Here is a 26500-nt window from a genome sequence, read left to right on the forward strand (position 1 = left end):
GGATAAAAATGAAAATCCTAAGGGAAATTCCTTATGAAGTTCTTCATTAATTTTGGGGTAGAAATGTTATCACAGACAATTTCTGGACTCTAATTCCTAGCACACGAGGCCCCTTAAAACAACAGCATCACCCGCCTTTCAGGTCTAATTTATACATTCTTTCTTCATACGTGCACCCTGGTTTTTCTTAAACATTTACCACATAACTTATTATTGTAATTTATATCAAGGCACATTTTCGCAAGCTTTTCTGTCCTTAATAATGACAACCTGGCAAGAACAATTTGTTAAGCCAGTTATCTCACCCAATACTTGTTGAAACTGGGCCTGGGAATCTCCACCCTTCAGAGAAATAACAGGTAATTCCTACATGGAAGGAAAACTAAGTAATACGAGTTATTGGAATTATGTATAATTTAATCTGTTTACTATGTGTTAATTTCTTTCCTCCAAACAATGGAACACTCACTGCTGGGGGGAAAATAGAATGCCCTATCATTTCCTTTGGCATCCATATGGCTTGCCATGGGATGAGTATTAAGGAAGATGTACCCCATTAAAACTCAACTTGAAATCATTTAGTATTTGATTCCAAACATTTTTTTGGACATTGTGCTTAGAAAGAAAGAAAGAAAGAAAGAAAGAAAGAAAGAAAGAAAGAAAAGGATGAGTACCAACTGAAATGCGTTCAAGGGGCTATTTTCATCCTAACAAACATATGAAAAGCAGTCTTATTTAAAAGGTACCTCTAAATGAAAGAATATCCATTAGAGACATTAAATGATAGTCTTTTGGGGTGCCTGGCTAGCTCGGTCAGTTAAGTATCTGACTCTTGATTTTGGAGCAGGTCATGATCTCAGTTTGTGAGATCGAGTTTTATGTTTATGGTATCGATGCAGAGCCTGCTTGCGATTCTCTCTCTCCCTCCCTCCCTCCCTCCCTCTGTCTCTCTCTCTTTCTGCCCCTCTCCCACATGCAATGTTTTTAGCTATGTTCATAAGCATCACTGTCAAGCATTTATCATCCATTGCCTTAATTATACCATTACAATTAGATCATTGTTTCCAACACTTATTATAAATTATGATATATAAATATCTTGATCCTTAAAGCATTTTCTAGAGTTATGTATTCTTCAGTATTCTCAAAAGAACAATATGTAGGTGAATAGATATATTACTTCTAAAAACATCTACATTCCTTTACTGGGTATAACTGTATACACATATAAGTAACACCACATATATACTTACATTTATAACTCAAACTACTATTACTAAATAAGAACTATATCGACATATTAGAAGGCAGTGTTAGGGATTACAGTGGAAAAGTGGGAGCATTCCTCTTTCTCAAGAAGTTTCTTCTTTGTATCATAGCCCCTACAAAGTGCAAAGCAGTAACCAGCATCTACTAAGTACATGGAAGTTTGTATAATTCTCTGAACTGTGAAGAGTTGAAAGCAGATGAGTAAGGGAAGGTGGTGGAAGGAAACATGTAACAGGTTTTGTTGTTGTTGTTGTTGTTGTTGTTGTTGTTTTGTCTAACGAGGCTTACAGCACAAATACTGGGGAAAAAAATGAAGGTATAGTACCTGAAAATAGACTAGTTTAATAGATGGCAAATACTGTTTAATATTTATTTCTAACTGATTGGACTGATTTCATTTTTACTACTTTAAGTGGTATCCTGTGAAGGCTTTCTCAATTTTGGAAAATAAATTAAATAATATATTTTTTTATTTTTTTATAAGTTTATTTATTTATTTTCAGAGGGAGAGAGAATCCCAAGCAGTCTCCACACTGTCGGCACAGAACCTGACACGGGGCTAGATCTCATGAACCATGAGATCATGACCTGAGCAGAGATCAAGAGTCTGATGCTTAACCGATTGAGCCACCCAGGCGTCCCAAATTAAATAGTATTTGAATGGACCATAGGTCATCGGCTTTGCTTCTGAACTGATGCAGTCAATGGTTTCTTTTCCCTCACCTACTTGCCCCCAATCAATAGAGCAGATCGCATTGAAGTTTGGTTGGGGATTGCCTATTTCTTGCACAACTGCAGTTGCTTATTTCACTGCAACTTTATCAATAGTGAGCTCCCTGTTTTCACAAGGTTAAACTGTTGCGAATTTGAAAAGTACCAAGAAGAGAAAGAGAGATTCATCTCTGTTACATTTGTGTGAAATTTTATCTTCAAGCTAACTTGGATTCACTCATTTAGGAAGCCAGAACTAGCCTTCCAAACATACCTGATAGGAGAGTTCTTCTGATCCGGATCAGTGGCAGAGACCGTGCCTACGAATGATCCATGCGGTCTGCCTTCGAAGACTTCAAATAGGTAATATGGGAGGAGGAAAACAGGAGGCTCATCTTCGTCCTCCACCTGGACCTTAATGAGGGTGCTGGAAGCTTCCACATGGTATTTCAGGAGCTGCTTATCAACGTGGCGGTTTTTAACATTTGCTCTAATACGATAGTCATTCTGGTGCTCAAAATCCACTTTCTACAAAGAAATACAGCGTACACAAGAAGAAATGGCTTCAGTAACCTAAGTCATTACTTAGAAAAAAAAAGTTTGGGTTATTAAGTCTCTAGTTAGGTTTTGCTCTTTGGGTAGTTGGTAGGATCCCTCTGAGAGTATCATTAAGCAGCTGCATAGCAAATCCTGCCACGTGTTTTGTTATTTACATCTAATGTTTTGGAATAATAGCTCTGTTTTTAATTTAGGATTAAAATTATACTTTTCTGTTCATAAATTTCTTACGGAATTGAGAATTCATTTAAGTCTTTCACAAAAGTTTGTCCTTTAAAAATCTTTAAAAAAATTTAAAAAAAGACTGTTCTTTGAGTAATTTGAGAGTCTGCAGTAACTCTCTCTCTTCTCTAAGCTCCTTTGCTCCCTAAATCATAAATCACAGGTTCTCATTTCAATTACTTAATAAAGCAATAACTGGCTAAACAAAATGATTTCATGTATTTCTGATTTGAATTTGTATTATGCTGCAAAGTAAATATTGTCCATACAGCTACCTTTTTTAATATCACTATTCCTTCTTGTGTCTCATTATTAGTAATTATGTCAAATGTTTGAGAATCATCTTCAATGCTGTAATCCATTTCTGCATTGTCTCCAATGTCATTATCATATGCCATGATTTTTCCTATAGAAGTCCCAGTGGGTGCAGCTTCAGAGACAGTCAAACGGTAAAAACCTTTAAAAGCAAAATTCAAGAGATATCACACAAATAATAAATATCAGAAACTCCCGAATATAGCACCTTTTTTGTGTGTGTGGACTATGAGAAAACCCATATCCTCACTTTCCACCAGTCACTTGTTTTTTTTTTTTTTAATCAATATCTATCAATCGATCTATTGGGCTATCTATACTTTATTTTTGTAATCTGTATTTTATTTTCCCTAATATCCTACTTGAGCATCTATTATTTTCTCTCAAATATACCCTTGGAAGTCCTAACACCAGTACATATAATTTCCAAATTTCTATCCACATGCATACTTCGTCAATAGTTTTGAATTTATTTTTTTATTATATCCTTCAACCATCCGAATTGATAAAAAGAGTTTTCAATTTCACTCAAACATTCTCTGATATCTAAAGTTATCAGTAAATGTAAGTGTGGATTAAAGTTGGAAAAGCCTAAAACAAATAAGTGAACTCTAAGTGTAATAGTTTGATTTTTACATTCTGAGCCTGAGTGCATTGGCCATAGTGGAAATGAAAACAAACAAACAAAAAAGATAGATCCATGGGAGTCGGTGAGTGGATGTGGTAAGACAACCATGCTGGAGTCACATGACCCTATGGTTTTGGTCATGTGAAAACAATGGCAGTTATATTTGAAATACATAGATATAAATATAAGTAATTGAGCTCTGTTTATTTTTCAGAATTGACTTGCATAAAACTGATAAGGAGTTAGCTATTTGTAAATTATTATTTGTGATTTCTGTTAAAATGTGAGAAATAATCATATATGTCAATATTCTAAAGAATGAAACTTTGTAGAATTTTAAAAAGAGCATGTAATAGAATGTTTCTTTAAAGAGATTCTTGTCTTTTGGGGGTGCCTGAGTGGCTCAGTCAGTTTGGTGCCCGACTTAGGCTCAGGTCATGATCTCATAGTTTGTGAGTTTGAGCCCCACGTTGGGCTCTGTGCTGACAGCTCAGAGCCTGGAGCCTGCTTCGGATTCTGTGTCTGTCTTGTGCTCTGTCCTTCTCTCTCTCCCTCTCAAAAATAAACGTTAAAAAAAATGAAAAAAACAGATTCTTGATTTTTTTAGACGTATAGAGCAAGTCACTTCACAGATTGCCTTGTGAGATTGTCCTTCCCTTTTTGTTTATTTTTTTGGCATGGGAGAAATGTGATTTAAAAGGTGTCAATACTTTTACTATTTTCAGGAAGTAACAGCTTAATTGTGCTGCAGTGTTTTTTTTTCCCCTCCGCTGCGGGAAAATGTATAGTTGAGAAAATATAATTTCAGGAAGAGGGAAGAGCAAGCCAAAAGGCCACCAAGCCAGTGACCGAGAGTAGGTCAGTTGCTTGGTGTTGGTTTGTCCACAAGCAAGGGCTAGAGCGCTAACACAAGAGCTCCCAGATGTAATGGAACAAGACTGGATGATGGCAGATTATTTAGGACAATGGAGGTTATATGAAGGCCTCTGACTGTTTCTTTGTGACGCGGTAAAACGTTTAAGTGCTATGATCTGGTATGCATTTCGACAAGATCACTAAAGTCTTGCTGAGAGTAGAGCAGAGGGGAACAAAGGTAGAAGCAGAGAGGCTAGATGGGGGCCAGATTAAGAGGGTGGTATGATTGAAGGTTGCAAATGGAAGTTGGTGAGAAATGTTCAGATTATGGATATTTTTAAAAGGTAGAGCCAAACGGATCTGCAGAGGATTGAGTTTTGGATATGAGAAAGAACAGAAGGGAAGGTGACTTTCAAAATCTTAAACAAAGTAAGTTTCTATTATCAGGAGATATTGTATGTGTGTACATTTGTGTGTGTGTGTGTGTGTGTGTGTGTGTGTGTGTGTGCGCGCGCGCGCGCTCACAGAATATTGAAAATCATGCAGGATTGATCATCATTTCACTCTGGGTTAGAAATTAGAATTGACCTAAATTTGACCCAGTGCAATCTGAGTTGGATCAGTTGAATTGAATTGAATTAGAATTGAATGGGTGAGATTTTGCCCTGAGCGATATGAAGGCTGGGGAAAATCTGTAAAAAGAGGGTTAGAGGAGGAGGCAGGTATGACCAGGAAGTCAAATATATGTCCAGTTTAAATGTATATAACTTCTAAATCAAGATATTGAGTAGATAGTTGGATATACAAATCTGGGGTTCACAGGAGAGGTTCATACTAAAGTTATATATTTGGGAGTTGTCAGCATAGAAGCGGCATCTAAAGTCAGGTGGCTATAGGGAAACACAAAGGAGTGACTCTGAAGGGAAGAGAAATGAGGCCCTAGGGCTTGGTACCAGAAATACACCAAAGCTTAAAGTATGCAGAGATGAAAAGAAGGCAAAGAAGATTGTTAAAAGTGACTAGGAAGACAGAAGAAAAAGCATATAAGGATAGAGCAACCGCTGTCAAATGCTGCTGAGAAATCAAACTATATTAGGACTGAGAATTGATTGGATTTAGCTGCACATAGATATTGATAGAATTGACCAGATCCGTTAGGCTAAGTAGTACGGGTAAAGCCTTGACTGGAGCGGGCTCCAGAGAGTTTAAAAGACAGTAAATAGGATGATGCATTGGATAACTCTTTAAAACTTATCTTCTCTAAAGGAAAGAAAATGAAGCATGATTAGATGGATACGGCAGTGGAGTCAATAATGTATTTATTTTATTTTATTTTACTTTGTTTTTTAGATGAAAACAACAGCACCCATCACAGTGTGAATGCTGATAGTAATTAGTGGGCCGAGTGGACGCCCTTGATTGAAAGGTCAGGGAAGATTGGGCATATCAGAGGAGATACGACATAGTTACGTTCAGACGAGGGCAATGGATCAGACGAGGGCAATGGGATTCCAATTACGGAAAGCAGCCTGAACAAGAGTAAGGAGACCAGTCAACACACATATTTTCGCATGACTATGGTGTGGGAAAGAAATAGAGAAAGCTGTTTAAAGAGTGAGGTAACTTTATGGTACTAGAATCATGTTCACCTACACTCAAATGTGAACGTAGTAATGTTATCACCTTACACGAGGATTCTGGGTATCTACAAACATTTTAAAAACTATTTCAAATGTTCTAGTTCATTTGGATATATATAAACTATACGTATATATACATTGTTATTTATGTTATGTTTATCAATGTTAATACAGATTATATATGGTTATATATATACACATTGTTTTGTATTATATATAGTTATATATTATATATAACAGTTATATAATTACATATGCACAACGAAAAATATATATATATATATATATATATATATATAAACAAAATTAAAGTTGAGAAAAATTAAAAGAAATAAGGATGGCGGGAGAAGTTTGAAGGGCGTTTAGTCTCAATAAAAATCCCTTTGAGTTCTGCCTTCTGGAGTCTTGAACTTGTGATTTTCCCTTCATCTGGCTAAAACACAGACGAGATGTATTCCACACGTTAACCTACTATTTTTCTACATTTATTAGTTGAGAATCATTTTTGTCAAGTCCTGCGTGTTTCAAATAGAATTACCCACAATCTTCTTGTCTTTAGGACCCACACTTTGTAGAGATAATCACGTACATAACAGGGAGAAGAAAGTCACAAACTATTGCCCTGCTTCCTAAATTCCATCTAAGGAGGAGCTGTTTCATGGACTCAAAGGACCAAGGAGGTGCTGCTCAAATGGTTGGATTTGCAATTATGTAGGATGAATACATTTAAAAATCTAGTGTATTAAAAAAAATCTAGTATATGGCAAGGTGACTACAGCCAATAATACTATACTGTATAACAGGAATTTTCTGAGAACACCTTGGGCACTCTTACCACACACTTGCACACGAGGGAATGATGTGAGTAGATGGGTAATTAGTTTGACTGTAATAATTATGTCACTATGCATATGAGATCAAAACATCACATTGGGGTTCCCTGTTGGCCCAGTTGGTTAAGCATCTGACTTTGGCTCAGGTCAGGATCTCATGGTTCGTGAGTTTGAGCCCCATGTCAGGCTCTCTGCGATCAGCGTGGAGCCCACTTCAGATCCTCTGTACCCCCCTCGGTCTCTGCACCTCCCCTGCTCACACTCTTTCTCTCAAATAAATAAATAAACATGAGAAAAACCATCGTGCTGTATACATTAAATATATATGATTTTTATTTTTAAAAATGGCATTACACTGAAAATGTTAAATATGAAAACAGCATACAAATAAGCATTCAGATATGTAATATTTCTGTAATTTTTTTAATGTTTATTCATTTTTTGAGAGAGACAGAGTGCAAGTGGGGGAGGGGCAGAGAGAGAGGGACACAGAATGTGAAGCAGGCTCCAGGCTCTGAGCTGTCAGCACAGAGGCCAACACAGGGCTCAAACTTACAAATCCTGAGGTTATGACCTGAGCCAAAGTCCCGTGCTTAACCGACTGAGCTACCCAGGTGCCCCTGTCTTCAGACACTTTAAAAGGTGCATCACATTTACGCACTTTAAGATTTTTGTCACACACAGAAAATGCTCATCGTCTTTTTACCCAGGGGCCTGTCTAATGTTTCTTGAAAATTCAGAAGATCTGCTAACTCTGGGCCTGGCACAAAATAGCTGAATTGCACAGTATCTGCATGTGTGTGTGTGTGTGTGTGTGTGTGTGTGTTGGGGGGGGGGGGGTTGGGGGGGTGTGCATTTGTATGTGTGTGTTTGATCTACTTTTCTCTTTGACACATGCATATGCATTTTTCCTATCATGATAATTGGTCATGATTTCCAGAATTGCTTGTAAATGTATTTCTGTAGGTAGGACAGAATGCCCTGGGGAGGGGGTGGGAAGAACTTCTTTAAAAAAAAAAAAAAGAATTTCTCCTAAGAATTTCAGAAGAAATCCCTTCTGGAGCATACCAAATGATTTAGCTTGTATTCAGTACTTGAATTATCAGAGCAGGTTTGGCATATTCATAATACATAAGTAAAAAATAACTACACATATTATACATGCATGGTCAGTTAATTTATGACAAAGAAGCCAAGAATATGCAATAAGAAAATGTCAGTCTCCTTAATAAATGGTGTTAGGAAAATTGGATAACCAAATGCAAAGGAATGAAACTGGACCATTGTCTTGCACCATACCCCAAAAATAACTAAAAATGTATTCAACACTTGAACTAAGACCTGGAACCATAAAACTCCTAGGAGAAAACAGGCAACAAGCTCCTCAGCATAGTCTCGGTGATGCTTTTTTTATCCTGATACGAAAAGCAAAAGCAAGAAAAGAAAAAAAAATAATAAGTGGGCTATAACACACTAAAAAAATTCTGCCCAGCAAAGTAAACCATCAAAAGGATGAAAAAGCAACTTACTGAAAGGGAGGAAATATTTGCAAATCATACATCTGATAAGAGGCTAATATCCAAAACATACAGAAACTCGTACAACTCAATATCAAATGCTAGTACTATTACTAATACTAATAATGATAATATTAAAAATGGGCAGAATATCTGAATAGACATTCTTCCAAAGAATGCATACAGATGGCTAACAGGTACATGAAAAGATGCTTGATATCATTAATGATCAGGGAAATTCAAATCAAAATCACACTGAAATATGACCTCATCCCTGTTAGAATGGCTACTATTCAAAAGACAAGAAATAACAAGTGTTGGTGAGGATGTGGAGAAAAAGGAACCCTTGTGCACTGTCGGTGGGAATGTATATTGGTGCAGCCATTATGGAAAAGAGTAATGGAAAACAGTATGAAGGTGTCTTAAAATATTAAAAATAGAAATATAATACAATCAAGTAATACCACTTCTGGATATTTAGCCAAAGAAAATGAAAACACTAATTAGAAAAGATAGCTGCACTCCCATGTTTATTGCATTATTATTCACAATAGCCAAGATGTGGAAACTTAAGTGTCCATCAATGGATGAAAGGGTAAAGAAATTATGACAGACAGACAAACACACACACACACACACACACACACACACACACAAACACACACACTAGAATATTACTCAGCCACAAAAAATAATAAAATCTTGTCATTTGCAACAATATGAACGGGTCTCAAGGGCATTATACTAAGTGAAATAAGTCAGAAAAAGACAAATACCATATGATCTCTATTACATGTGAAATTTCATATACGTATATGTAATATAAATCATAGGTGAATATAGAAATGGGCAAATTTTTTTTCCTGTTCTTAGTCTAAATATAGTGAATAAAGATAACATAAAACATAAAAAATAATTACCATTTGAAATCATCACTTGTAGTAGGTAGAAAAATGAATTCCTCAAAATACCCGTGTTCTAATACCCCAGAACCTATGAATATATTATGTAAAGGGACAAAAAGCAATCCAGGTTGCAGGTGGAATTCATACTGCTATTCAGCTGACCTTGAGATGTGGAGATTGTCTTGGTTTGTCCAAGGGGACTCGATCTGATCACATGACTCCATAAAAGTGAAGAAGAGGCAAAGTGTGGGTTGGAGAGATGGCGACGTGTGGAGGATTTGACACCTTTTGATGTGTCTGAGGTGTGTGAGTTATATTCAAGAACCAGAAAGACGCCTCACGGAGCTAACAGTGTCCTGCCGCTGACGGCCTTCAAGGAAACAGAGCCCTTATTCCTACAAACGTAAAGAACTGAATTTTGCCAATAACCAAATCCAAAGAAATGGATTCTCCCCTGGACCCTCTAGAGAGGAAAATAGCCCTACAGACACCTTGAACTTAATCTGGTGACATCTGTGACATATTTCATTCAGGTAACAATTTGTTTAAGGCATGAGGAAATTGTTACGGAAGCAATTAGAAAAAAAAAACACATTACCTTCTCATTTGTATTTGACTTTTCACACTAATGAAAATAATCACACCTTCGAATAATTAATACATTTATTTTATATAGTGCTGTGGCGGTGCTTTAGATGCAAACCCTAACATCTGTGTGTATTTAGCACATGTATAGTTTTATTGTAATGAAAATTCACGGTGTTTTCTACTTACTTTCCTTAAATATAGGCTTATTGTCGTTAACATCAGAAAGTTTAATTAACACACTTGTTGTTCCCGACAGTCCTCCAGGCTGACCGAGCATATCTTTGGCTTGAATAATTACCCAATACTCATCTTGCAGTTCTCTATCCATTTTAGAAGATGTTCTTATGATTCCTTAAAACATGTAATAAAACTTCAATTATTATTTCGTTATTAACCATGCATCTTTCCAGTTAATTTCCTAAGAATTCCATCATACACTCATTCTTTTGATACATTTTAAATGACTACAATGTGCTAGACACTGACCTGGAGAACATAAACAACAATAAAATAATAAATTAAATACCAACTCTGCCTGGAGTTTAGAGTAGTCAACACAATACTAAGAACACTAGTAGACCCCTAATAAAATGCTATGTTCATATACTCTTGGGATGCGTACATTACAACACCAAATTTATGCAAGATATATTGTGCACCTGTGATGTTAAAGTCTATTTTAAGTTATGATACATGAAGAAGGATTTGTTTTTGACCGACAGTTGTTCATAATACAGATCAATCTATAAACAGATTTTCAAATTCAAGATGGACTATAACAAATATAATAAATATTCTATAAATTTATTCTATACAATTCTACATTTTAGAAAATGTTACAGAAAATTTTCTAGAAAATTACTTAGTAAAAAAATTATTATCACTAAACAAAAAACTAGGAAAGGGTGGAACAGAAGACAACGGGATGCTGGGCTAAAGATTTGGGGACCATGAACACAAACATAAGAAAGAGAATGGCCAATCCTCAATGTATCTGTGCAAAAGTGTTCATTAAAAATTGTGAGACGTGTAAATACAAAAACAGATAAGTTGGACCTTATTGTGATAGCATTTGAATTGCGGACTGAAGTGTTTTATAACTGTAATCTGTTATATGAATCCCTATAGAAAACATAGAACGTATGAAAGAGACACTGCCAGTATTCTCCCTAGGTTTGACTCCAGAGAGAATTGGGAGTGAAGGTGAATCTCATTGTGGTTTTAGTTTGCATTTGCATGACGACTGGGGTTGATGAGCATTTTTAATATGCTTGTAGGCTTTCTGTACATCAAATTTTGGTCAACTGCTTTAAAGGTCTTTCACCGTATTTTTAAACTGCTTTTTTTCTCTTCCTAAGTGTTTTGTCATAGTCTTTGCATATGTTTTATACCTTATATAAGAGCGATTTGTAGTGTGGGTTTGGAAAATTCAATCTCTGAAAGTTAGAAAAATCAGCTAAAGGACTAAAAAGAATTAAGTGTCTAAAATACAACCCATTTATTTCTGGAAACTTCAGGTCTACTGTACAGCACGTTTGGAAGCAGATTTTTTTTTGCTCTGACATTTGCCTACTTAGAATCCTGCTGAACTGCACTTTGTTTCATTTAGAAATACCTGTTGTTGGTTCAATGGAGAAGTAGGGCTGGCCTTGTAGTAAACTGTACAAGAGACGAGCATTATTGCCACTTGAAGGATCATCAGCATCATTTGCCGTCACCTGGATGACTAATGTTCCTGAAGATAATATGAATAGTAACAAGACATTAAGACTGCGGTCTTATCGAACAATGAATTCAGTTCTATACGGCATTTTCTCTTTAGCAAGCAAGGTGAAGACATACAATGAAAACCTAGCCCTCCTTGTTCAGAATTACAAAACTGATATCATTCTGCATAGACAAGAGAATATAATCTCATACAAAAGAGACCTAATTCATATGTGTATATATATATGTGTGTGTGTGTGTGTGTGTGTGTGTATAGCTTAGATGTTTGTTTAAAATTTTATATTGTATATAGAATTCATACACACAAACACATATGTATATATGAATTCTATATACAATATAGAATTTTAAACAAAGATCTAAGCTAAAATGAAATATAATTATTTAACAATCCATTACAATGTCCATTTCATGATCTTTCAAAAGTGTGTTATATCATTAGTGGAAGAATCAAAAGGAAATTGGAAGCAGTTTACTTTAAACATCACTCTGTGAACTGTGACTCAAAGTCACAGAATATTGATAAAATGTGAATAAAATTGAAATGAGCTTACAATAGTATCAAGTTGAGGATGGGCACAAGTATCTTCCTTATTTAATTCGCTTCTATAACATACTTACGTTGAAGAATTCTTTTTTTTTTTTTTTTGGTATAGTACAAAGCAAAACCCTGTCACATATTGATGACATAAAATGTTAATTGAAATTCAATAACAATCAGTAAAACACAATGAGAAGTATCTGTACATTTAAACTTAATGCTTAAATTAAACATCTTCCTTTAAAAGTATTGAGCTTTTTAATCATCTTTATGTAAAGTTGGGATAGCATTATAGGTCTTGTTGAAAATCTGCATTTATGGAAACATCATGTTCTGGGTCAGTAAGAATGGCAACATGAATATCACAGAATCAAATAGTCTATGCGATTTCCTGTACTACCAACATCATTCACATTTCCATTACAATCTTGTTTTGTAAACCGAGACATTCTAATGGGAAGCCCTTCTACTTGTCAGTAATAAAGTTGTTGAAACTTTTACCGTGGCCCTCAAATGTATGTAGTATTTGCTCTTTCGTCGTAGTATTTTATTAGTCATTTAGCACTTGCTTTATACTGCACAATCACTCAAAATGTAAACACCTTAGGTTCAAGTGTTTTACAATACGTTCCCTTCGATTGCCATGACATGGATGGACCTTAAGGGCATTATGCTAAGCAAGGTAAGGCAGACAGAGAAAGACAAAGATATCACTTATATGTGGAATCTAGAAAAGCTGAGCTCTAGAAACAAAGGGTAAATTGCTGACTCGCAGAGGCTGGGAGACCTGGATAAATGGTGATCAAAACCAACAAAGTTGCCGTTAGGAAATGAATAAGTTCTGGAGAGCAAGTGCACAGCATGGTGACTCTAGGCCACCATATTGTATTGTATGCTTTAAAGTTCCTAAAAGACTTGATCTTAAATGATCTTCTCTGCCCACACACACAGAAGGATATGATGTGTTGAAGATGCTATCAACGCTATCTATTGTTAATATCATTCTAATTATCTGATTTTGTTTTATTTGCTTTAGTTGCTGCTTTTTCAATGACATCACAATTCATTAAATACAGGTTAAACCACTTTAAACCTTCTTAGATATTTTCTAAAAGGTTTTTCTAAAAAAAAAAGTCAAAAGAGAGGGGTGCCTGGGTGGCTCAGTTGGTTGAGCAGCTGACTTTGGCTCAGGTCATGATCTTAGGGTTGGTTCATGAGTTCGAGCCCCACATGGGCTCCCTGCTGTCAACTCTGAGCCTGCTTCAGATCCTTTGTCCTCACCCTCCCTCTGCCCCTCCTCTGCTAGTGCTCACCCTCTCAAAAATAAATAAAACATTAAAAAAAATATAAAGTCAAAAGAGAGAAGCTTACATATTTTCCTAATCAGAAATTTAAATACTGCAGAAATCTTCACTAGTCAAGTAACATAAACTGTAATAATAAATAAACATCAGAGTAGTCAAGAAATTTAAAAAAATTGATATGTTTTATATATATGTTTTCCATTTATGTTTTCCTTGTCATTTGTAAGAGAACACGTGTGTACATTCACTTGCAGTTAGGAATTAGCCATACACAAAATTTAAGCAAAATATCACTATAAGACCAATAACGTGTCCTTCAGTGAAAAAAATCAAAATTGTTCCAAAGTCCCCCTGTCCCCTCCTCCTTCTGTTACCAGTTAAATATAGGTAAAGGGACACTGGGTGATTGAAACAAATAGCTTTTCAGTTTCTACTCATTCTTATACAAACATGTGTAACTCTTCCTTTATCTATCAGTAATCATAGAGCTGCATTACTCACATTTGAAATCAAAATGAATAGCACCAAGATGCCCTTTCCGCATAGAGCAGCCTTGCCAGGCTTACATAATCACTGCTTTTATGACATGCTTATTGTTTACTGCAAGAATCGCTCTGGTCAGTTTTATGAATACTGTGGCTCCAGTCTCCTGGCCATCCCGTTTCTCAACAACAACCCACCCATCACTATAAATTGAAGTTGATTCTAAAATATTACGGGGACTATTCTAGATAAGAACAGTTCAGAGAGACCCAAGTCAGCATGCTTAAGGAACTGTTTTAGAATGTTTATTTTCCTTTAAAAAAAATTTTTTTTAATGTTTATTTATTTTTGAGACAGAGAGAGACAGAGCATGAACAGGGGAGGGTCAGAGAGAGAGGGAGACACAGAATCTGAAACAGGCTCCAGGCTCTAAGCTGTCAGCACAGAGCCGGACGCGGGGCTCGAACTCACGGACCGCGAGATCATGACCCGAGCCAAAGTCGGACACTTAACCGACTGAGCCACCCAGGCGCCCCTAGAATGTGTATTTTCATAGGAGAAGGCATTTTGAATTTTTCATTACAAAAATTCAAGGATGTTTTAACATTAGAAAATGAACCTATATAATTCGTGGCATTAAAGGCTTAACAAAGAAAAACATAAGACAAACATTCTCATCAGATACATAAAACACATCTGAAAATATCCCAGTTCCATTTGCAATAAAAATTCAGGGAATTACGAGAAAAAGACACCTTCTTAAGTCTGATGGAGGCCATTTTTAAACTTTGACAGCAATCATATTTACCTGTGAAATGTGAAAACTTTTCCTTCTGAGGTAGTTAAAAAGCAAGAAGTTGATTATCACGCTATTTTGGGCAGCACTGTAGGAAAGCTCCTAGACAATGAAATGAGGCAATGCCATGCATACAGAAATGAATGATTAAAAATGATGACAGGGGCGCCTGGGTGGCTCAGTCAGTTAAGCATTCCACTTTGGCTTAGGTCATGATCTCACGGTTTGTGAGTTCGAGCCCCACGTCAGGCTCTGAGCTGATAGCTCAGAGCCTGGAGCCTGCTTCCAGTTCTGTGTCTCCCTCCCTCTCTGCCTCACACTGCATGCACTCTGTCTCTCTCTGTCTCTCAAAAATGAAAAAAAAAAAAAAACAAACAAACAACCAAAACATAAAAAAAAATGTTTTAGTGATTCAAAAACAATATTTTTGTTTGAAAATCAAGCAGAATATACATATAAAAACTTTAGAGAATATTAAATCATTACATTAGGAAGGTCATAGGAACACAACAAGGTACATAAAAGTCCATTTTTATTTATACCAGAAATATATATCTCGAAAATAGTTCAGTTAAATACCTAATATATATAAGAAACAAATATACTCAGGAATATCTAAACAAAAGTTGTTAAAGACCTCAACAAAGAAAGTAAAGAGACATTAATGATCAAACATGGACCAAAATACTGGGTTTATGAAATGACCATCTAGAAATACCAACAGACAGATCCATAGTGTAAATGCTATCCTAATCAAAATCTTAGCAAGTTGTCTTACTGGATAAATTAAAAATCTGACTTGAAATATACATGAAAATGCAAAGGATTAAGCAAGACAGACATCTCTAATAAGGAACATCTGGAACACGTGTACTAACAGGGAGCAGGGCTTATGACATAACTATGGCGATAAAGACAATAGAACATTAGCCCCTGGAAAAACAAAAGAGGACAAACTGACTAGAGATTCAGAAACAAAATCATACACATATGGAGAGCTCACTCATGCAAGGATGGCACAGGTGAGCACTGGAGAACCGTTTCAATAAATGCTACAGGGTCCCCTGGGTATCTGCGTCCATTTATACATCCACCCATCAGTCATCTCTCTTTTGATCTAGAATTTGACACTTGCTTTACACCATTCACAAAAATCGGCTTAAAATAAATTCTAGATATAAAGGTGAGAAGTATATAACAAAAATAGAATAATGAAACTTCCATAAAGATAGGAATTATTTTGCATGACATCAGGGAAAGAAGAAAACAAAAGCCAGGATTTCTTGATTAGGATTGGGTGATTGATAACCTGATATTTGTCTCAAGGCACAAATTCTTTATGTCTTTAGACACACCCATTGATGCCTTTCTCCCAGCCTGCACAGGTTGCTCTAACCCTACCGAAATGGAATTCAGTAGAATATTATTGTTAACAGCGCATTCATTATTCATCAGTGCAAGAAGGGTGGTACATGCCCTACGTATGAACCAACCTGTTTAGCGTCTCCATTCCTTTCATCAACATTTTACTGTGCTCTCACTAAAACCTGACAAAGTCAGTTTAACTACACTAATGGATCAAAAATTAAAGTTTCTCAGGGCACCTGGGTGGCTCAGTCGGTTAATTCCGACTTCGGCTCAAGTCATGATCTTGAAGTTCGTGGGTTTGTGCCCTGCATTGGTCTCTGTGCTGACAGCTCAGAGCCTGGAGCCTACTTCAGATTCTGTGTCTGCCTTTCTCTCTCTGCCCCGCCCCTACTTGTTCTCTGTCTTTCTTCCTCTGGAAAACACAGAAACATTAAAAAAAATTTAATTAAAGTTTCTTTAAAGTATATTCTAGTAATAAAGTTATTTCTAAAGGACAACTGATATATATATGTACATTAATGAAAAATGCTTTATACAGATTATTTTCACATTAAGTATATCACCAGATAGATATTCTTCACATGTATTTGCATTATTTAATCAGCTTCTTGGCTTAATTGTGTTTTTATGAACAGTGTCCCGGGTTATCACTAGCCGCCTTTCAGATTTAATCATGTCTTAAAAGGAGACACTTTACTCACTAGCCACACACCTCGGACACTACTTGTCACACCCCATGTTTTTTTTTTTTCAACGTTTATTTATCTTTGGGACAGAGAGAGACAGAGCATGAACGGGGGAAGGGCAGAGAGAGAGGGAGACACAGAATTGGAAACAGGCTCCAGGCTCCGAGCCATCAGCCCAGAGCCTGACGCGGGGCTCGAACTCACGGACCGCAAGATGGTGACCTGGTTGAAGTCGGACGCTTAACCGACTGCGCCACCCAGGCGCCCCTACACACCCCATGTTAAGAGGTACAAGCACAAAGTCAATGTCTCCCAAATTCACTCTGGCTTATTATAATGCACCTACTAATAATAATAAAATAAAAAACCATTCTGGGCCAAGTGCTTTCTGGACAAAATGTCAGTGAAAAACAACAACAACAACAACAACAACAAAAAAAAAAAAAAAAAAAAAAAAAAAAAAAAAAACAGGATTAAGCAGAGTTGTCCTGGATAAAATTGGAGATCTGGTCACTGTTAGTTCACAAACTCCTCCACATCTTCCTAGCTGTAATCTGAAACCGGCCCCTGAACAAGGAGGACAGAAGGAGACCAAACATGACACATGCCACTCCAGATTGGCAGGTGGTAGTTGTATTGAGCAAGAGAACTCATTCCTGAGGCTTGTTTTGGGTGTCCTCAAGACGAGTAGTTTTTTGGACCTGCCCACCAAGTCTTGAAAGTCATAAAGGCTTTTAATCAGTCATATATAGCTTCAGTCCTATGTAATATCCGGACAGTGACAACACCACATTTCTATCTCAAAGCTGGATTCCTGGGATAGCTTCTGAGAGAGGAAAACACTAGTGGAAGTCACATTTCAAGGACAAGGGAGGGGCTTAGGAGCCTCCGATCTCACACGTCCGGCATGCAGGTCAAATGGCAGACACATCCTCTCAGTGACCTCCCTCAACTGTCCACAACCTCACGACTGATTCTCACAATCTTATACGCTCCCCTCTTCCATAGCGTGTCCTCAGCCATCAGCAAGGGGCTTCTCTAGCATGGAGGTGGCTCATTTGGCATCTCTGGCTGCACTGAAGGCAGGTAATACAGGCACATTCAAGAAAAACACTGATGAAGACAATAATTCCCAAATAAGTGACAGCTCTTACCACCAAGAATCCCATGACCTGAACCATTGATTTATTAAGTCCTCTGAGCTGGGGTCAGCACACTTATATCTTCATGTGATTTAATGAATATGGCACATTCACAAGAGTCATCAGGCATGAGCACCTAACATTTGTTTGAATAATGGCACAGGTGCCTCCTTGCGAGGCTGTAAGTGTTCACGGCTGTTTTACTGTGGGGGGCGGTGGGTGGGAAGCTTTTATCATCAGAGACATTTTAGTATTCAATAAGGGCAGACTCTTCTGGCTATCATTCAAGGCTTGCTGGGTAAATTTAGTAGGGGCTTCTATGTGTCATAACGTCCTTGAGGCCAACGGAGGGAACAAAAAAGGCAGCCAAATGATTGTACTAGGGGGGAAACAATGTGCCCACCTGGCCTTGAGAATGAGTTTGGCAGCTTTAGGAAACTGATCCGGCTGTGCATATGTGCATACCTCATGTTAGCCGGGGGGGGGGGGGGGGGGGGGGGGGGGGGGGACACCATCAGGCATAAGGAGATGAGTTGAGGGTGGGATATGCCAGCTCAGGACCCTAACCTTTCCCTTTCTTTTAATGGTGTGTGTTCCATTCCAGGGATATTCTGTTTCAATAGGTCCGGCTTGCAGCAGGACAATGGGATCCCAGTGAGGAGTGAATCGTTTCCTTCAACCAGAGGGGTGGAGTAATTTACCCATCCTGGTGAGACATCTCATGGCAAATTCCAGTAAACAACTCTTTCCTTAGGCATGACGGGGTTTGGTGTTCTCAGAAGCACAGCATGTTAATTCAAGGTGAAAACTGGGGCAATGGCTATGTCCCCTGACTTCCATACCTTTAAGGTACGGGGCATTGGCTGCCTTAGCTGGATCCCCCAGTCTGGCATACGGGGCAACAGACCCTACTGATGGGTCATTCAAATCTATTAGAGTCTGGGTCATGACTTTAGTCAACTTGGCCAAGGTAGTTTTATTTGTTAGTAGTTTCATCTGCTGCTTTATATTTCAATTTTTTCTTCTCACCAACTGTTTCTTGTGCACTACAGGGGAGATGGAACCTCCATTCAATATCATGTCCTTTTGCTCAGTCTTGCATATCATGACCTTTGAAATGTGGCCCTTCATCATTATCTATTCATACACAATGCTCAGCTTCTCTAATCTCCCGGCTCACACAGTGACCAGGGAAATCTTGGGTTAAGCCAGATGCAGTTTCCATAGAAAATCAGGCATGTTTAAAATCCTCACTCTTTAAAGCTATTTTTTTGCAAAAGGACTTTATGAAAAATTTAACACAATATTTGACTTTACCCATTTTCTCAGCAATACTATATTACAAAAACATACTATTACATAGGTAACACAGGATGTAAACTTGTACTAAATTCTTGAGAGGAAAATCATAGTTTAGTAGTCTAAACCGTGAGAACTGGGAATATACTTCAGTTTGCCAATATACTTCATTTGCTGTGACACAAGTTACAAAATTATGGTGAGATAATGGCATATTAACATAAGACAAAATATTTATTGTATGTGAGAACCTACATAGAAATGACACTTTGTAATTATTCATAAGTGCTAAAACTTACAAGTCTATATAAAATTTTTGAAGGTCAAAAGCATTATTGACAGCATGAATACGATTTCTCGACATGTTAGACTTATTCTCCCATCAAGAGTAAAACCGAATGTAAGAATAGTATAATTCCATCAATATTGATTTATGTGGAATTCAGTATTAAGCAGAGGTATTACAGAGGACTGAATGATTCTCATTCAAAAGTTTAGTTTAATATTAGTAACAAAACTTTATTAGATGATGTCTCATATTTCACACTGAATACTTTATCTTCTTTATAGAGATTATGGGAGATATCCATAAAAATGTAAAAGAGTGATAAATTTTGATATGCAGGCTAATTGAGATATCATGTAGGCAGTAGAAAAGACAGCAACTTGTGACAAGGACATTTTATATACAAAGTTTCCATTTATTCTAGAATACTCAATAAACAGTGTGCCCTAGTTAAATATATGTTTGAATGCCAAGATTTGAACTGGTAGATTTCAAAATGACTCATTTATTTTAGTGTGTAATTTTTGTGCGTTAAGTTCAGTGGTAAAAATATTAGACTTTTCTTAGAATGAAGATATAAATTGTCTAATAGGAAAGCTATTTTTACATGCAGTTCTAGTACGAGTACACTTTGATTACTCTGAAGCAAATTTACTGAGAGGATGTTGAATTGCATAATGGCCAATCTTAAAGAAGACCAAAGTAAGTGATAATATTTTGACCTACATTCTGATTCTGTGATTTTTGTGACATTAAAACAGATAAGACAGTAGATAACCTAGTCAAATCATCATGTTCAGAATTCAAATTCATGATAGAAATAATGTTCTAATCGTGGATGTGCTCACTGTTTCACACTGGGAACTTATTTTATTAGTATGAGGATCATTATTTATTTACAGGGAATGATTGGCCCATCCCTCTTGTGTTTATATTTGAGATGAAATTACTTTTACAATCTAGAACCTCCAAGTGAAACTCAAAAAACAGATATTTTCCCATTGTCACCTTAAATGTGAAAAATACTCTTCAAATATTTTTTTTTCGTTTTCCTGTCTACAAGAACTTGAAAATTTAGGTCATTCTTATTATTCTTGTGTTGTATTTTTGACACCTCTACTTTTCATAATGTTAGAAAATTTAAGTCAAATAAATAAACTGTGTTTAAGAAAGCAAACAATATGTTCAGAGAGCAAAGAGTAATCCATCCCAATATCAATCACATTCAAACTCACATGTCCAAAGATATAAATTTCATACAGTTTAATTTTCAAATTCGATATATTTTAAGAAATCAGGGTGTTTGTGTTTCTGAGAATTCTCTGCTACATGTTGAAATTTATTATTATAATTTATGAGGTGAGGTCAAGAAGTAAAATTATCTAAATTGAATTCAACCACTTTTTTGTTATAGTGGGTAACATATTTATGTCATTGTGATGGTAAATGTTACTAAAGTGAATTTCTTTTTCTACAAGCTTTATTGAGATATAATTGACATACAACATTGTGTCATTATGGCATACAATGTGATGATTGATATACGCAAATATATTGAGAAATGATTATCACAATAAAGTGAGTTAATACCTCCATAATTACAATTTTACTTTCTTGCAGTGAGAATAGTTAAGACCTAATGTCTTGGTAACCTTCCAATATGTAATACTATAACGTTACAGTTTGACCCACGCTTCCTCATTTTCCCAAGTCCTAGTCCCAGCAATCATCACTCTACTCTGTTTGTACAAGTTGAAATTTTTTTAAAAAGTGCACATATAAGTGAAATTATATAGTATTTGTCTTTCTCTCTTTTGCTTATTTCACTTAGCTTAATGCCCTCAAGGTCCATCCATGTTGTCACCAATTACAATATTTCATGTTTTTTATGATTGAATAATATACCATTGTGTGTATATATATATATCCCTCTCTCTTTATATATATGTGTGTGTGTATATATATATATATACCATATCTTCCTTATCTATTCATCCATGATGAACACTTACTTAAGTTGTTTCCATGTCTTGTCTATTGTAAATAATGCTGGAATGCACAGGGAGGTGTAGATATCTCTTTGAGACAGTGATTCCATTTCCTCTGATACATACCCAGAAGTGAGTTGGCTGGATTATATGGTAGTTTTGTGTTTAATTTTTATAAACCTCCATACTCTTTTCTATAGTGGTTGCACCAATTACCATTCTCACTAACAGAGCTCAGTTTCTCTTTTCTCTCTGCATTCTTTCCAACACTTATTTGTCCTTTTGACCATAGCCATTCTAGCAGGTGTGAGGTAATATCTTCTTGTGGTTTTGATTTGCATTTCCCTGAACTGATTAGTGATATTGAGCATCTTCTCATGTACCTGTTGGCCATATGTATTGTTCTTTGGAGAAATGTCTATCCATACCTTCTGCTCATTTTTAATTGGATTATTTTGGGGGGTGGCTATTGAGTTGTATGGGGTCCTTCTATATTTTGGATATTAACCTCTTAACTGATAGATGGTGTAGAAATATTTTCTGCCATTCTGGAAGTATCCTCTTTAGTTTGATGATTGTTTCTTTGTGCAGAAGCCTTTTTTGTTTGATGCAGTCCAATTTGCTTATTTTTCCTTTTATTGCTTCTATTTTTGGTATCATATCCAAAAAATCATTGCCAAGACCAATGTCAACATTTTTTCTTATGTTTTTGTGTCCAATCTTTAGTCCTTAAGTTCATTTTTATGAGTAGTATAAGGGTCCAATTTCATTCTTTTGCATGTGAATATCCAGTTTTCCCAACACTAACACTATTTGTTGAAATGACCATTGTTTTTCCCCACTGAGTATACTTAGGTACAGAGTATTGCTCTGGCCAGGACTTCCAGTACTATGTCAAAAAAAGTAGGGTGGGCATCTTTGTCTTTTTCCTGATCTTAGAGGAAAATATTTCAGTGTTTCAATATTGAGTATGATTTTCACTGGGGTTTTGTCATATGTGGCTTTTATTATGCTCAGGTATGTTCTTTCTGTAACTGATTTACTGAGAGCCTTTCTCATCCTGAAAAAATGTTGAATTTTGTCAAGTGTTTTTTTGGCATCTGTTGAGAGGATTATATGATCTTTATACTTTATTCTACTAAGCTGGTATATCATATTTGATTTGCTGTTGTTGAACCATCCTTGCGTCCCAGAGATAAATCCCACTTCATCTTTATATCATCTTTTTAATGTGTTGTTGAACTGGGCTGGCTAGAATTTTGTTGACAATTTTTGTATGAATGTTCACCTGAGATACTGACAGGTAGTTTTCCTGTGGTGCCCTTATCTGGTTTTGGTCTCAGAGCAATGCCACCCTTGTAAAATGAGTTTGGGAGTGTTCCCTCCTCTTCAAGTTTTTGGAAGAGTTTGAGAATGATTGGTATTAATTATTGTTTAAAATGTTTGGTAGAACTTACCAGTGAAGCCAACTTATGGTGGACTTATGTTTGTTGGAATGTTTTTAGTTACTGATCCAGTCTTACTAATAATTTGCTCTGATTTTTTTTCTTGTTTTTTTTTTCCTTTGGCAAGAGAGTGGGAATGAGTAGGGTAGGGGAAGAGAGAGAGAGAGAGAGAGAGAGAGAGAGAGAGAGAGAGAGAGAGAGAATCTTAAGTAGGCTCCACACCCAGTGCAGAGCCCAACATAAGGTTTGATCCCACAATCATCAGATCATGACCTGAGCCAAAATCAAGAGCTTGATGCTTAACCTGGAGCCACCCAGGTGCCCCTGATTTTCTATTTCTTATGATTCTGTCTTGGTAGGTTGTATATTTCTAGGAATTCTGCACTAAGAAATTTCAAAATGGAGTCATCACTATCCGAAGGCTATCTGCAGCACTTTTGATCGTTGTGTGCCTCAACTCACACCCACAGAGTCTCCTTGGATTTTATATCTACCAATATCCTCTGTTCATCTTCCAAACCTCATCTACTCACTTCTGTAGCATTTTCACCTCTCCATGTACTCATTCTTTTACTCAATCACCCCAAACTTAAGGTACTGTTGGACTCTTAGCCTATTAGATCTTGTATTTTTTGTGTGGAAGAAGGATAATAATTTTATAATTCCAGACCGACAAGTAGAAAAACAATGTTTTTTTCTCAATTCTACTTGGTAGTTCTAGTTTGGAGAGTAATTGCATTTCCAATAGAAATGTAATCAGTAAAAGTCCACTGTTACTCGTGAATAAATATGTGTTTAATAAGCAACAAGTAGTTTGTAGTTTTCTTGGTTCTCCCTTATGATGGCAATGCTCAAATGTAGATTCCTTTCAGTGCTTCACCAAATAAATTCAAAGTACAGATTCAAATATAATAATTGGTAAACGACTATAATACAATACTAAATAGTTAAGACAACAGATAAAATGTTTGCACCTGTTGCTTTGTAAAGAATGAAATAGGTGAGTAGGGAATTTGGAAGCAAGATCAAAACTCAAGAACCTATAAAATGGCAATGATATGGAAAGAACATGAAGAACTAAGTATAGGTTCAGGTAAAATAATTCATATTATTCATTATTTAAGCATTGAGATTGAGAAAAACAGAAAAAAATCACATATACTTCTAAGTGGTTTCTTCAAGGCAAAGTTAATAATTACAGGAATGCTTCAGAGGGAAACCATCTACACAACAGTTGACACGACAATGGGGATATTCCTCTCTCTCCATAGTAGATGACATTTCTGATAACAGTTGACTATTGTTCTCTTTGTCCCTTCCTCCCACAGAAAGGAATAAAAAGTGCTCATTGATTTTACTATGATTCCATACCGGGTCTGAACCCTGACTGGCACTCTCACAGGATATACTGAATTACACAGATGAACTAAGTTAATAGGCACATTAACCTTGAATTGCAAAGCAAAGAGATATGCACTAGCCAAATACCATATAGAACAAACCAAAGTTTTGTGATCTCTGTTGAATCAACCAGCCTCGTGGCTACACTTGATGTCATGATGCAAATACTGTATACACACACTGCAATCTCTTTGTAGGCCAACTTTCCAACTCTACAAACTGGCCTTTTTGTACCTTCTGTTCTGTATCTAAAAATCCACCCCTTTGCTCTCAATTACTGCCTTTGTCTCATACTTAATGGATAGAAAAAAATCACGTATGAACTGGTTTGATATCAACCAAAGTGTTAACCTATTGAAATCTGTCTCCTCTATTATTGCCCTGGATTCCATGGGTCTTTCCTTTCCCAAGAATAGTCTTCCAGGAGCTCCTGAGTAGCTCAGTCCATTAAGCAACAGACTCTTGATTTTGGCTCAGGTCACAATCTCATGGTTCATGGGATAGAGCCCTGCATCAGACATTGTGCTGACAGCACAAGTGGATTCTCTCTCTCACTCTCTTTCTGCCCCTCACCCTCATGCTCTCTCTCTCTCTCTCTCCCTCTCTCTCTCTCTCTCTCAAAATAAAAAAATAAACATGAAAAAAAAAAAGAGAATAGGTTCCCAGCAGATAAAACCCCCTTATTTTTCTTCAAAAATACTCTTCTTTGGATCATTCCCTATGGTATATCACTGTGATATTAAATTTCCCATCTTAATAAATGATTAAATAATGATAAGTAACAACAACAAAATCCTCTTTACCTTTATCTCCTTCTACCTAGTGCCTTACATCTCTATTTTTTCCCTGTGGCTTAACATCTTTTAAAGTTGGCTAAATTCGCTGTAACTTCCTCTTCTCCATTCATTCACGCAATAGAATAATCTTCAGAATATTGCAGCTGCATCAATTCAACCAAAATCACTAGGAGCCTCTTACTTGCCAAATCAAAAGTCACTACAGTCAGTACACTTTGATTTTATTTAACAGAGTTGGAGGATCTCTTCCTTTGTAACACCTCTTTTCATCTTTCTTTGTCCTCTATCACTGACCAATCTCATTCATTCTAATTTCCCAGTCAACCCCCTTTTTAATCAGCTCACCTAGTATGCTTTTTCTCTTCTCTACCTACGTTCTCTGCCAAGGGGATCTCATCCATCGTCATGCTTACAGACTCGCGCTATCAATCACTCCCATATTGATATAGGCAATTCTTATCCTACCGCAATGTGAATCTTTTTCTAGAATATGGCATGACTGTATTCTTTGTAATCCACTTCAAATATCATTTCTTAAAAGTCCCACCTTCTCCAGTCAATTAATCATCATCATATTTCACTCATAATTAACACTTTCATAATGGAAAGCATCAAGGGTCACCTTATTTAAAATAGTTATTGTTCGCTGTGTTAGAACTAAGATATAGGTTTCATACTAGCAATTACTTCCAAAACTACATTTTACAAAATTTGCTAGTAAATGTTAGGTCCATAATGTATGCTGTTTAAAAAAAAAAAAGGAGGAGGAGGAGGAGGAGGAGGAGGAGGAGGAGGAGGAGGAGGAGAGAAATGAAATGTTTCACTGCCTGGCTACCAAACGCAATATTCATGTGTCGTTTATGTCTAATAATAATCGGTCTTGATACATATTCACAGCTAAATTTGTTTATGTTGTAAAGACCTATGTTCTGAATGCACGTAGAAAGAAGTCTTTAAATTGCTTCCCGGACTGTTAAAAAACAAAGAATCAGGAAAATATACAGTAGAATATACACTTTTAGAATTGTTGGCTAATCAATCAGATGTTAGGTAAAGCAGTTTTAAAGCATGTTAATATAATTTAAAATGACCATTATTGAATAGAATTTATTACACTTAAGAAAATTTTATGAACTTAATTTTACTATATATTGTGCTGCCAACATTTTCTGAATGAATGAATGAGTGGACAAAC

The 26500-nt window shown here is 36.3% G+C and overlaps 1 protein-coding gene across 4 annotated transcripts in view; it reads right to left on the minus strand.

Moving 5' to 3' along the window:
- CDH19 (cadherin 19) overlaps positions 1-26500 on the minus strand; it is a 136627-nt gene that overhangs the window by 44435 nt on the left and 65692 nt on the right. For all 4 annotated transcript variants that reach the window (XM_047828706.1, XM_047828705.1, XM_047828707.1 and 1 more), the window contains exons 7-10: positions 11657-11776; positions 10228-10392; positions 3036-3217; positions 2255-2508 (exon numbers count right to left, since the gene is read on the minus strand). In XM_047828706.1, coding sequence (XP_047684662.1) covers positions 2255-2508; positions 3036-3217; positions 10228-10392; positions 11657-11776 — 721 coding nt within the window. The remainder of the gene's footprint in view (positions 1-2254; positions 2509-3035; positions 3218-10227; positions 10393-11656; positions 11777-26500) is intronic.

The sequence above is a fragment of the Prionailurus viverrinus genome, chromosome D3, assembly GCF_022837055.1.
Source record: "Prionailurus viverrinus isolate Anna chromosome D3, UM_Priviv_1.0, whole genome shotgun sequence".
Lineage (NCBI taxonomy): Eukaryota > Metazoa > Chordata > Mammalia > Carnivora > Felidae > Prionailurus > Prionailurus viverrinus.